The 13,384-nt window shown below is 45.1% G+C and overlaps 1 protein-coding gene across 4 annotated transcripts in view; it reads right to left on the bottom strand.

The window, feature by feature from the left end:
* LOC117432052 (signal peptide, CUB and EGF-like domain-containing protein 3) overlaps positions 1 to 13,384 on the bottom strand; it is a 54,276-nt gene that overhangs the window by 9,444 nt on the left and 31,448 nt on the right. For 2 of the 4 annotated variants that reach the window (XM_059004980.1, XM_059004981.1), the window contains exons 7-9: positions 10,234 to 10,281; positions 6,222 to 6,338; positions 4,440 to 4,562 (exon numbers count right to left, since the gene is read on the bottom strand). In XM_059004980.1, the coding sequence (XP_058860963.1) occupies positions 4,440 to 4,562; positions 6,222 to 6,338; positions 10,234 to 10,281 (288 nt within the window). The remainder of the gene's footprint in view (positions 1 to 4,439; positions 4,563 to 6,221; positions 6,339 to 10,233; positions 10,282 to 13,384) is intronic. The other 2 variants (XM_059004983.1, XM_059004982.1) reach the window with 1 other exon arrangement.

The following is a 13,384-nucleotide window of genomic DNA, read 5'->3' as shown; positions in this document are numbered from 1 at the left end:
AGACATCTACACCAGTGCTGCACAAGTCATCGAAACTTTCCTCATCTTAACAATGCTGTCGGGTTGCTTTTTTTTTATATATATATTTCCTAACCCGTCCATCATTACAATACATATGGAAACCATTTACATTGAAAACAGTTCGCTTATCTTGGAATGTGTCAACCGGCTTGACGTGAAATCAGATCATGACATGGATCCCTTTTTCACTGAACTACATTGACTTTGCAAATAACTCCCTGCTTTGTGATGTCAAGCTATTTACACAGGGCAGCCCTTTGAGAAGACGGGCTCATTTTCATAGGGGAGTGAATAACTACCTTTATAAAACAAAATGCACAAATCTGTTATTCATTAAAGTAGTACCCAGCTCCCCTGTGCTGCACCCCTCTCCCCTGTGCTCTACCCTGCTCCCCTGTGCTCTACCCTGCTCCCCTGTGCTCTACCCTGCTCCCCTGTGCTCTACCCTGCTCCCCTGTGCTCTACCCTGCTCCCCTGTGCTCTACTCTGCTCCCCTGTGCTCTACTCTGCTCTGCACACAGACAAACACCCACCATTCAAGGCTGTCCTTTTTTAAGAATCTCGCGTTGATGCAAAGCCCATCTCGTCACGGGGCGGTTGACCGCCCCCCCCCCCCCCCCCCCCCATCCCCGGTCCCAGCACACCCACGACAGCAGCAAAAAAGCCATCTGACTTCACCTGTGCGGCATTTAATTAAAACCGTGGAAATCTAATTAGCAGCTTGTTTGTGAAACGAGGTTGGATTGTACAAGCGATCATGGCAATGCTCCCATTGGAACTCTGTGCTCAACGGCGTTCCAGCATTCGGAAAGCTAGCTTTCTGAAGAAATGTCAGCAACAGATTATTCAGCTTGTTTTTGACGTTGTTTTTTTTTTAATAACGCTTGAGCAAAGCCGTGCGTTGGCGGCTGGATTGGAAGGCGGGTATTACTTATCCACAGAGGAGGGATAGCACAGGAACCTGGACCAGCCGGCCTGCCCTGGGGAGATTAGCTCAGTCTACATGCTTGTGTTCACCTGGGATTCAACTTTATCATGGATCACCCCCTTGCAGAAGAGTTAAAGAAATACCACTGGGTCACCATTACAATATCAATTGCGGATTACCCCGAAGAAACGTGAGCGCGACCATGAGCAACAGCTATGCAACCGATCATTTTATGTGGTACTGCAATGGATTACCAGCTTTGTGTAATGGTTCAAACCATTGTGATGCGCTTAAAATGTCAAAATATGCACATGTCTCCACTGGGGTACCATTCTACTAATGGTTCCTCCCATTCCCTGCCCACATCCATGAAATCCACACTAAACACTCTCCTTATTGAAAACGCTTTGACAGCACCTGTACTTGTCTGTGTTTGACAGGGGCATCAGTCGCGAGATCTGACTTCATCACGGGATCCCAAATTAGATCTTGGAGTTGTTTACGGAGGGCAGGAATGCAACTCTAGCGAGACAGAGGTGCATACGTGCAGAACGCCACAGAGCGAGGGATGGAGAATGGAGAAGTATTCCAAAAAAAAAAAAAAAAGAACGAACACAATAGCGTCTTTGTGATGCTCCATCTTTTCATCTCTCTCTTTTTTTTTTTTTTGGTTAATTTTAGTACACGGGACACCTCCTTAATGAGTCCCCTCGATAGGGCAGGGGCAATTTTGAGCAAACCGCAGTTCTCTTTTCGGTTAACGAGAGACCCCCCCTTTTTTAATCCCAGTCGCTCTTGCTTTTCACACTAATTTTAAAAAACAAAACAACAAAAAAAACCCGAAATGTGCAGGGAAGATGTTTATGGCAAGCTGGAGAGATAAGAGGAGTTTATCAGAGATGTACCAAATAAAGAATCGAAACTCTAAACCTGGAATAGGCACAGCATCAGATAAACACAGTACCACTGGGCCCTCATAGAGTTCATGAGTGGCGAGAGGCGGAGAGGGTGGGAGGCTGTCAGACGCTTTCAGACCAAGGAGGAATGCCTTCAGCCTTGCAGACTCAGCAGGCAAGTCCCATCATGATTAATTACATGAGCCGATGACAGCTAAGAAACACCGTGACTATTTCAATTGAGATAACCCCAGAGTTTAGTTTACATCTCAGCCGTTTTCAACAACAGAAGTTTCAAGTATTTTTGGGGTATTGATAAAAAAGGAAAAAATGACTCTTCCCCCCCCCCCTCCTCTAATCTCAACACACGAGAAAGATAACCATGTTCTTTTGGCAATGGTTTAGTCTAACCCTTTTGAACTCAGCAAGCCAGCAGAGTGGACTCTGAATACCGAGCTACAGGCAAGCTGCCTTCCTGCTGGACTTCTCTGCTTCAGAATACGAGACAGTTCCGCAGAATTTCAGCCTGGGAAACAGCTGAGAACGTGACGCACCGCTGACTGCCCGACGATTCGAGAATTTCGGCTCAGCAATAAACTATCCGCAAACCAGACCCGCTATTGCTCTGCGAAAACCTGCTGGCATCCTGGAGCTTGGGTTTAAAAGCAGATCTTATTAGAAGCAAACAAGTCTTTGAGTTTTCACTGGTGTCATTTTCAATATTCTTAGTGGTTAAAACTAGATGAAAATGACATCCCCTGACAGGATGGACCGATAATATGAGCTTAGGACAGTCTACAGTTTTAGAACATAGACTTAGGAAGTCTTTTCTATGTAGAACAGGCATTGTTTGACGGTAATGTTGTTTTATGGCTAGTATGTTTTATGAGTGGCAGCTTAAGATCTGTGTTTTCACTGAAAACGCTTATGTTTTGACTGGGAAGATCAGCTTGCCTGAGAAATATTTGCAGCAGGCGTTATCCAAACCTTTTTTTTTTCCCCCTCTTTACATTTTTTTAACGGTTGCCACGGAAACCCGTATGGGCCCTGGGAAACATTCAAGGCAAAGAAAGGGGCCCCAGACAACAGGCCTGACTGCAGGGTGCTCACCTTTAAGACGGGGTCGCTTTTTAAGTTCGTTTTCACTGTTCTATTTTTATTAATCACTAGGTCTTCTCTCTGTGCGCTGAAGGCGAAGGATGAAGGCACAGACACTAAGGAATTTTATATTACTGTAAACCAGAGCATGACTGTTTCAGATTATTGCTCGGTGCATGTCATAAATATCCTTATATATATGTCCTTAATGTGTTTACAAGGAGATTTAACTCCTAAATCTAGTCGAACAAAGTATTTAGAAGATGCATTTGTCTGGAAAGCAGATAACAGCGTTAGACACAACTATAGTATGACACAATCCTTTTTGTTATGATCAGATGAAATCAGTGGATCTGTCAAGTTGCAAACAGGCAATGCTTAAGAAAGCGATCTGCTCCAAGCAGCGTGACTTGTTTGATTCTGTGTCGGCTCTATGAAAACAAACACGGCTCTGCGCCATTGAACTGCACACAGGGCTAACACAACACCTCCCTCCAGGACCTTCGACCCCAGCGGGAGGCCCCTAGCTACGCGATACAAACCCGGAGAAGAAGAAGTTTAACCAAAGAAGTTTAAATAACCCTGTCTGATGTGGACTGCTGGCAAAGGATAAGCTCAAAAGACAACACAATGAGATTCCACATAAGAAAGTGTGTGTCGCCTTCTCTTTCTCTTTGCGGGCTGAGTGCTACTTTAGGATTAAGAAAGAAAACTATTTCATTTAGAAGTCCTCAGGGAGGGCTGGCTGATTTATTTGTTTTTTCTCGTACCTGGGGGAGCTGGGGAATCCGTATTTATTTACTGGCTGTCTCCCAGAGCACTCCTGTTAAGGAGTGAGTTACAAACATGCCTGGGTTTACACAGACCATGTCTGGAGAGGGGGCGAGGTGGGGGGGGCAGGTTGTTTTTCCTTATAGAAACAGTAACACTTATTGAATCTAGTCTCTGGAATACAACAAATACAGAAAGATCTCACTCCTAAAAGAAACCATTACAGGCTTCATAACGACCTCAATGAGAGCTGGATTCAATCAAACTTATAGCGATACCATAACTTTGATTGAATTCAGGCCTTAGTCACACCTCGGCCAGTGAGCACTGGGATCAGGATGATTCTTCTTTATAATTGCTGTTCCACTTGCATATTAAATTGTGTGTATAAGGTTACAACCTTTGACCACCTTGTTGGATAAACCCGCACCCTGGCGACTGATAGATCTATGAGCTCACATAGCTATAGTTTCTGTGGTCTTTATACAGTATAGCACATGCACAATTCACGACTGCGATTCAACCCGATTTGTGAAGAAGACATTACCAGGGAGCACTGCATTGTGTGTCCAACCAAGCTCAAATGCCCAGGCACTGTGCAAGTATGCAGTCCCGTGCATCCATGACCAAACGTTTTGCATCAGATGAAGCACAATGTTTGGCCATAGCTCTGTTCATACCGTTGTGACACCACAGCCGTGTTGAAATGCAAAGGGCTGTCCTACCTTGACAGGTCCTCTCGTTGGTGAGCAGTTTGTAACCCTTCTTGCAGCTGCATTCGAAGCTCCCCACTGTGTTGCGGCACACGTGGTCGCAGCCACCGTTGTTCAGCCGGCACTCGTCAATATCTGGAGCAAGAACAGCAGGGGTTAAAGCAGGGAACGAGCGCCACGCCCAAGCTGGCCCGGGACACCCAGCCAGGCAGCCCGGAATGCTTCTAATAACACACATTTATAAGTTATGAGGCCCTTCGTGGTTTTTGGGGCCTTTATATTTACAGGAACTGTTGGCACCTTATGCTGAACCTTTGGTAGTTCCTAGAAATCAGGAGGACCTCTTGTTGTTCTGCTCCCTGCCTTTGGAACTCCGTCCCGGGTCGTATCAGGAATGCTGGCACAGTCGAATCTTTCACATCACATTTAAAAACAGATTTGTTTGAGTTAGCTGATTTTTGAGCTGGATTGACTGGCCAGTGGCTTTGAGTTTTTATTGTAAAGCGCTCTGGGATGCTCTGCATGAACAGCACTGTATAAAAGCAAGCTGTATTGTATTGTAATGTATTGTAGTGTAGTGTACATTTACCATGTTTTATCGTGGTTTACTATCTGGTTGTATTTGTACCATACTGTACCACCTTAAAAGATGCATGGCACCAGGCAATGAAACCCACAGTGACAACAGAAACGCTTATAAATTCAGCCAGAACAAAGCCTGTTGGTGCCAAGCAGCAAGCTGCCCTTTTTAAAGCACTTCTCAGTGGTGCCTTTCTGTGGGCAACGAAGTCCTACTGACCTTTTAAATTCCCGTCTGCATTAGCACCCAAAGAAACTTTCTATTGGCAACAAATAAATACAAAAAAATAATTCAAAGGAAGGTTTCCTGCTGTGCTGCTGCTATCCCAGTGCCAGTGTCTTATCTGAAATGGCAAACCCCCCAATTCACAGCAATTAAAGCCCTTTCACACACGCTCCCATCACGTTTGCTTTAGCTTGCTGGCACGGTGCAGACTGCATAACTTGTCTGCAGAAAAACATCAAACATCCAGCAGCTCTCATTAAAAACATCACCCCCGGGGGGCGTTGTGTCATTATCTCACTGCAGTGTCTAATGGAAGATATCTTATTCACCTCCCCCAGTGTTCATGAAGTGCATTTAAAAAAAGAATAATTTTTATATTTCAAAATGATGGTCCCCAGGCACCCCACTGCCTCCCAGTCCCTCAGCTATAACCCCTACACCCCACTGCCTCCCAGTCCCTCAGCCCTAACCACTAGGCCACACTCCCTCCCAGCCTCTTTGCTCTATCCACTAGGCCACACTGGAGATGCCCCCTTAATCCGAACCCCATTGGCTGTTGGAGGTGTTGAATGACAAGTGGGAGTGTCTTATGAGTTACTCCTGCTTACAAAGAATGCTGGAATGTCACTCACTCCAGTCTTTTCTTTCAGTAGGATCCCAGGTAAGGAGGTGACAGTTAGCACAGCTCAACATAAACCCTTGTGAGCTGTGTGTTGTGATTGCTGATTAAAGTGAACGGTATAGGTGCACACACACCTCTAGGCTTCCCGGACCTTCACTGCTGCAGTGTAACCTGCAGTGAAAGCGCGTCCAGTTTTTTGCTTTCGCAATGCATTCTCTGTGCAGCAGGGACTGGGCATGAGGGAGCCGTCATAATCTTTTTTCACATATTGCTGCAAGACCCTTGTTGGCTTCGGACTCCCTGAATGAAACTGCTGCAGCCTCACCTGATAACCCAGACAGGTCTTTTGGTTTACGAGGGACAGTACCTTTGCATGTCTTGCGGTCCGGCTGCAGGGTGAACCCCACGGGACAGCTGCACCGAACCCCCGTCACAGCATCGTGACACGTGCTGTCACAGCCGCCGTTGTTCACAGCGCAGGTCTCTGCAGAATAAAACAGAATAAAAAAAAAAACACAAAGACACCAAGCAAGTCAGTACCTCTGCTGTCAAAACAGACACCACCCCACAGACTGGTACCATCCTAATCTAGAACAGATCCATTCTCAAGTTCATACGTTGCGTGTAGGGTGTCTCTCATTTTACAATGAGAGACATTCTACTGTTCAAAAAGACGTCTGTTATACTCTAAAACGATGTGCGAACTTATTATAAATCACTTGTACTCAGGAATAGCTTTAAAATGGTTCAGTCCAGAATCAACTGCCACAGTCCCTCAATGATGCAGGTAGGACTCTCATAACCATAAGAGATGAGGTCAACTGTGCATATTAACTTCTTATAAATCAAGTTCTAATAAAAAAATGTAAAACAACACAATTTGTAAATGCCAGTTGGTCCTCTACCAAGCACAAGGCTAAATAAGATGTCCTGGAATGTCCTGGAATGTACCGGAATGTACCGGAATGTTCTGGAATGTATCGGAATGTTCTGCCGTTTAGCTATTGTGAGAGTGGCGATATGATTTATAAAAATTGAACTGTGCCAATCTGACCCATCTTACCTCCATGTAATCAAATGAGTGTTTGGAGGCTTCCTCTAAGTTCAGATAGGAGAATAAATCTTCTTTAGAAGCAGTTCAAAAAGAATCATTGCAGTCCAGTTCAGAGTAATGATCAGTATTGCTGAGTGTAGTTTTACCCTACAAAAATACTGTGAAGACCCATTAGCAGACCACAGCATTGCCAGCAATGGAACACATCCTGACACTGCAGCACATCAGCACTGGTATTGGGCAGCAGTGTGTATTGGTTCACACTTTTGAGATACCATTGGTATGTCAAAATTCAAATTTTTGTATTTGCAGTACAGTACTACTGTGGCTGACATACTGCATCGCCACTGTGGAACTAGAACAAGTGACGTCTTCACTTAAATGCACACAAGGTGACTTAACTTGCTCCTGACAACCATTAACACCAATACAGGACCTGAGAGAGTTATGAAAACAACCACCCCTCCAAACCCTGTGATTTGGTAGCCTCAGACAGCACCCCCCACCTCCCGAGCCGGTGTTCCAGTCCGGTTTCAGAACACCCCCCCTCCCGAGCCGGTGGTCCAGTCCGGTTTCAGAACACAGTGACTCAGGGTTAGTCATGAAAACCACACTCACGGCAGCTACACCTCACACAATGGCAGCGCTTCTTCTCCATCACAATCACAGCATAAACAACAATCTGGCAGCAGCGAAGAGAGAATCAGGAAGGGAATTCACCGGATTAAACAGTGTTTTTCTCAGAAGAACAACACTCTCTAAACCGCGTCTCCCTTATTTTCTCTAGCTTTTGTCTCAATAGGATACAACATTTTTTTCTTTTTAATAAACCGACCCCAAAAAGGACACAGTCTTAACTCTGGCATGTAGCTCCGGGCGGGTCTTGATCTGCAGTAATCCACAGTGGAAATGATGCTTTGAAAAAACACTATTGCATAAGAGGGAGTAAAAAGGGATTCATAAAAACACAAGAGCAGGAGGAGTGCCGGGAATGTGAAGAGACCGCTCGACCGAATCAATTCTAACCCCTTGTTAGCTTCAGGGTATCTGAATGAAACGTCTGCTTTGCACTGTAGATTAGTGAGCCCCGTGGCACTGCAAGCCCTGGGCACATTGTCAGCTTGGCATTTCGTCTAGATTGAACATGTCTGTAGTTGAGTAAGGATACCCTCATTGGCATACACTATATCAGTTGTCACATACTGTACTGTAGCCTGGGCTGCCACAATGCAGAACAGCACCATTACAGCCCTACTCCCAGCTTGAATGGATACCACAGTGCCATGAAGCTTATTTCAACACTTAAAGTTATACAGTACGGTAGGAAGATAATTGGTCATAAAAAAGGTTACTATAGCCTGCTTAACCTAAATGGAACCAAGCGATGCAAAGGACTTCAACCAGTAAAGGATGCATATTGTTTGAGCATTGACCACTAGGGAGAGCACTCCCCTGGCATATTGTACTGAAAGCCGCTGGCTGGATAATTCATGATAGAGGATTAAAAGCAGATTCTGTTCTAACTGGTTCCTGACTTCTTGCACGACTGCAGTAGCGATCCACAGCAGCTAGAATGTTCAGTAGTAGTTAAAAGTTCAGTGAAGGCTGATTGGTTCATCCGCCTACCATTAACATCTGGATAAAAACTAAAGCAGCATCATACACCCTGCTTCACAGACCCAGATTAGCACCGATCTTAAGCATGGACAACCTGGTTTTACGTTAGGTCGTCCAAGATTGCTGAAAACCAGGGTCCGAGGGACCAGACGTTACTCTGGTAGACAAACATTTTGTTTGCTGAAGCGTTCCTCTCCATGATTTTTATGAGTGAGAAGCTATGCCTGGTTCTTATAAAAACTGAACTGTGTGGTGAAAGCAAAGCGCAGTACAGCAGAGAAAAAACAACAATGTCAAGCATAGGCAAGCATGGCAAAGACAGTCAGTACTTTACAACAGCCAGAGCAATGACATCATTCCAAGTTAACCTTGCAACAAAGGTGGACAGATGAACCAATCAAAACTGAAGCCGCAAGCTGCTACCATCTGTGTGCAGTGAGGAGTTGTGAACCACCACCCCTGGTGGTGAAGCCTTGTACTTTACACTGGTGTGTGGACCTGACCTACAGACAGGTCAGAGAGGATCAGCATGCAGTCTGGTCAATCCCCTCTCTAGGCACTGAAGAAATCGGGGCATGTCTGCCCATCGTGCACAGCCTGCATCCTCCTGCATCTTCAGTCAGCTCTTCACCCTTTTACAAGCACTACAGTCCTTAGTCAACAATACAAAAACACACACAACAAACAGAAATAATGGAAAAGATATATAAAGAGATATACATATATATATATATATATATATATATATATATATATATATATATAAAGGTGGAGTAGGGGATTTCTCCTGGCCTGAGCCACTTCCTCTACAAAAGAGCAGCATTAAGAGCAAGCATGCAGTTAGTCTGTGATCTTTTATTTTAAGGCGACGTGTGCAAAGTGTTGTGAATGCTGTTTCAATCCTTTAAAACGCATGTAAATGTGTTCTTCTTTCAATTAGTTCTCTTTATTTAATGATCTTTCGCCGTAGTAAGGAGGACGCGAGCCTGGGGCTTGAAAGAGGGGTGTCCCGTGGTCGCACACATAGAGCAAACGACTGAAGCTTAAACTACAGTCCAGGTCAAAGTAGCTGCAGAAAGCACTGCAATTAGAATTCAGCTGAGCTACGCTGTGTTTGTAGCCTAGCTTCAATACAAGACTCCCGCTGCATAGCTACAGGTTCACTTTGGGGTTCACAGCAGAAGCTACAGCAGTGAATCTCCTGGTCAAACTTGAGAAGGAAGTCTTATTTCCATCCCTGCTGTCTGTAATTGAATTACAGTAGCACGGCAATGAAACGTCTGCAACTCTGAAACTGGTATCATTCTCAATCCTTAATGAAAGGGCTCCTCCAGTAACCTGCGGGATAACGAGACGGAGGAGAGCCAGGAGAGGTGTGTTTAACTGGGGAAATTCCCAGCCTGGGATTCTCGCGTCTCTGGCTTTGAGTGATGCGTTGACCATTCTGCTGTGAGGTTCCTATCTTCGGAAATAAATCCACCGTTTTGAGGTGCAGTGATCTTTACACAGAGTTTGTGGGAGTTTGCGTAAGAAGAGTGTATTGAAGCAGCATTCACAATGAGCCTGGGAAGAGGGCAGAGCGTAGAGAGTGCAGTCCCCTTACAATGCAGTGCGATGGTCAGTGTAGTACCTCTGCACACCCACAGCCGCTGTCAGGAGGTCAGTCTACAGTTAAACCACATCCAAGACAGAGAACAGAAATATTTACCATTGGGTAACTGCTGCGGGGATGTCTGCTGCTGGACACTCCTCTCGCCTGCACACATTATAAAAACACTGGTTTAGTGCTGCAGAGCTGCCATGGCCACCTGGACAGTGCTCCTGCCATCCCTCGACATGCTCGAATCATGGCTGGATACATACGTCTAGTCATAGCAACCTCCTATTATCTTGATGATTAGTTATCACTGCAGTTTATATCTCTCATTTTTTTTAGGGGGGGATGTTTTCAGCTATGTAAATGCTCATTATTTCCCATATCCAGTAAACGCTGACACTTAAAAGAGGATCAGTCCTGGAAGTGATTTCAAGTTCGGTACAAAAGAATACAGCACAAGCTCTAGTTTGGATAGGTAGGTATGTATGTATGTATGTATGTAGCTATCTAGCTATGCTGTATGTTTGCACAGGGCGATACAGTCACTACTAGATTAGATCCCATTCCGATTTGAACAGCGGGGGGAGCACGCACTGCTGTTACACCACTCATGCCAAGAGCAGGGGGGCTTTATTAACTGTTACACCCAATCAATCCAGTTAAATCAAGAGCAAAGGGTTAAAAGGAGTTGTAAAAAAAAAAGTGTTTAAAAAGATGCAGGCTTGGAAAGAAGCATCACGAACACTAAGCGGGCAGACAGCCTGCCCACACAACAGCGGGCAGATGGCGTGTTCCTGCGCCGCTTCGGGAGAGTGAGACCAGTTTCTGTGACCTGCGACAGCTCACACTGGGAGCGGCAGGGGGACAGCTGATGCACCCAGATGGCGCCGAACGTTTTTCTAAATTCAATTTTATAAGGAATATTTAATCTATCTCTTTTATTTTTCTACTCCTTATGCATGTACAGTGGCTCGAGCTTAAAAAAAGACGGGGAGGCAGCGTGGCGTGGTGGTTAGAGCCAAAGGCTGGGAGGTAGGCAGCTGTTAGAGGTGGATTGGGTGGCTAGGTTAGAGCTACAGGACTAGAAGACAGTGTGGCCTAGTGGTTAGAGCTAAGGGACTGGGAGGGAGGGAGTCAGTGTGGCCTAGAGGTTAGAGCTATGGAACTTGGCAGGACTATGCTGTGCCTGGGATGCAAGGTGCTATCTTTTAGAGTTTAGATGTAAAAGGTAAAGAGACAAAGAGGAAAGGTTATGTGTTGTTGCAGTACATTAATATTTGTAAAGTATATTAGTTTTATTAGTAAATGGGTTATCTAGGTACAAAGACACTGGCAGCGACATCCACACACACACACACACACACACACACACACACACACATTCTCTTTACTATGCTAGAGGGGGACGTTGCATTAACTGAAAAACACTCTGTGTACAGTGAAAGTAGAGGGTAGACAAAGTTTAAAATCAAAGCATTTTTGTTTGTTTTAAGGAAAGAGTTCAATCTAAGTGAGGGCCATCGCTGTCCTCTCTTTGCCTCCTCGCTTATGTTTTCCGACATTCCTAATATAAAGTGAAGCAAGCTCTCAGCATTACTGTATCAGTTAATCATTGCCTGATTAGCACATTACAATCGTGTAAAGGATTTGTAAAAACAAAAAAGCTCTACAGTACATATCTACCCCTAACTCCAAACCTCCCACTGGGTTCAAGCGGAGGGGAAACACACGTTTGCACTTCTAGTGCTCATAAACATGCCCACCCAACACCCACTGACACACTCTCTATTGACACACACACACACCCACCCACAAATCCCTGGGGCTTGATTGATGACGATCTGCGTTCCTGAGCTGCCTTGCATCTGCCTGCTATTTGGGGATGTTTACGATTTGCTGCACTAGCTACCTGAGTACTTCCACATGAAGTTATGTGTAAACATGTTGGAAACCTGCCCTGGGAGAGAGGGAGGGGAGCCTGCTCACTCCCATCAGCTCTACACAGAAATCCCGTCCTCATGGATTGCAATCCAGACTGTCTGCTTCACTGCTTTTCAAGGGGCTCTGGGATCTGTTCAGGGTCCCTGTGCACAATGTCTGAACACGAGAATAATACTTCAAACTCCATTCAGAAACTTACAGGAGAGAGGTTACCCCGATGAATACCCAAACGTTTTAAATTCTGTTTTATTAGAGCATTCTGCAGCCCCAGGGATCCCCCCTGGATAACCATGGATAGGCGGTTGATGCAATACAGTGCTGTAATGGCCTCTAATACAATCCAACAGTGGCTTATCCCAGTCTACTGTTTAAGACAACTCTTTCAAATGTGAAACGCTACAAGCCTGGGAACAGCACGTGGAGCATGGCAGTGAAGAGAGCCCCTTGATCAGTGACCCTCAACCAGCGTGGAGGGTTCTTAGCTGCCCCCCCTTGTGCGAGCCAGCGCAGGTTAATTAAATAGGATCTCTCTAAACCTGGGACCCCACCCTCCTCCTCCTCCTCCTCCTCCTCCTCCTCCTCTCCGCCAACCGCAATATCTCAGCTTGTGCTCCGCACCGCTGACATGCAAAACCGGCGTCAGCTATCTTTAAGCACGCTAGCGTCCCCCAGTCCCGGCTGCAGCCTTTATAATGGGAATTCGAAGAGGCAGTTTGAAGTGCGTTTGATTAACACTAAAAATGTGTGTTAAAAAAGGCTCGAGTTTAGAGTGCTCAGCCTAGCCCCTAGTCAACGTTAATTACATCACAAAACCACCACACAGTTGGGAATACCTGAGAAAAGTCCAGTGCTGAATGGTAGGACTGACCTCAAGATAAACCAACAAAAATGCAATCTCTCTCTCTACTGGTTTAGGACATGCTTAAACATCCAGTCTCCTTCCGAACACAATATGTGTCGTTTCAAACTGTATATCCTGGAAGAGACACGCTTTGACCTCAGAAAGGTAGTCTTACATATAGATTAGACAGAGAGAGAGAGAGAGAGAGAGAGAGAGAGAGAGAGAGAGAGAGAGAGAGAGAGAGAGAGAGAGAGAGAGAGAGAGAGAGAGGAGAGGACTACTAAACTCTATATACTTTAGATAGATACATACATACGTACATACATACTTAGTTGTAGGATGTGAAATTTGTGACTTTTATAAAAAATTAAGAATCTTCTCTACACAACAAGATCTCATCCACAATACAGTAAAACAAAGTGTTTGGTCAGTTTAAAAAAATATATATATATATATATTTGATCAAATATTCAATGATGA

Source organism: Acipenser ruthenus, chromosome 30 (assembly GCF_902713425.1).
Source record: "Acipenser ruthenus chromosome 30, fAciRut3.2 maternal haplotype, whole genome shotgun sequence".
NCBI lineage: Eukaryota > Metazoa > Chordata > Actinopteri > Acipenseriformes > Acipenseridae > Acipenser > Acipenser ruthenus.
Note: the sequence above shows the minus strand (reverse complement) of the source record. Positions and strands in the feature narration are given on the sequence as shown.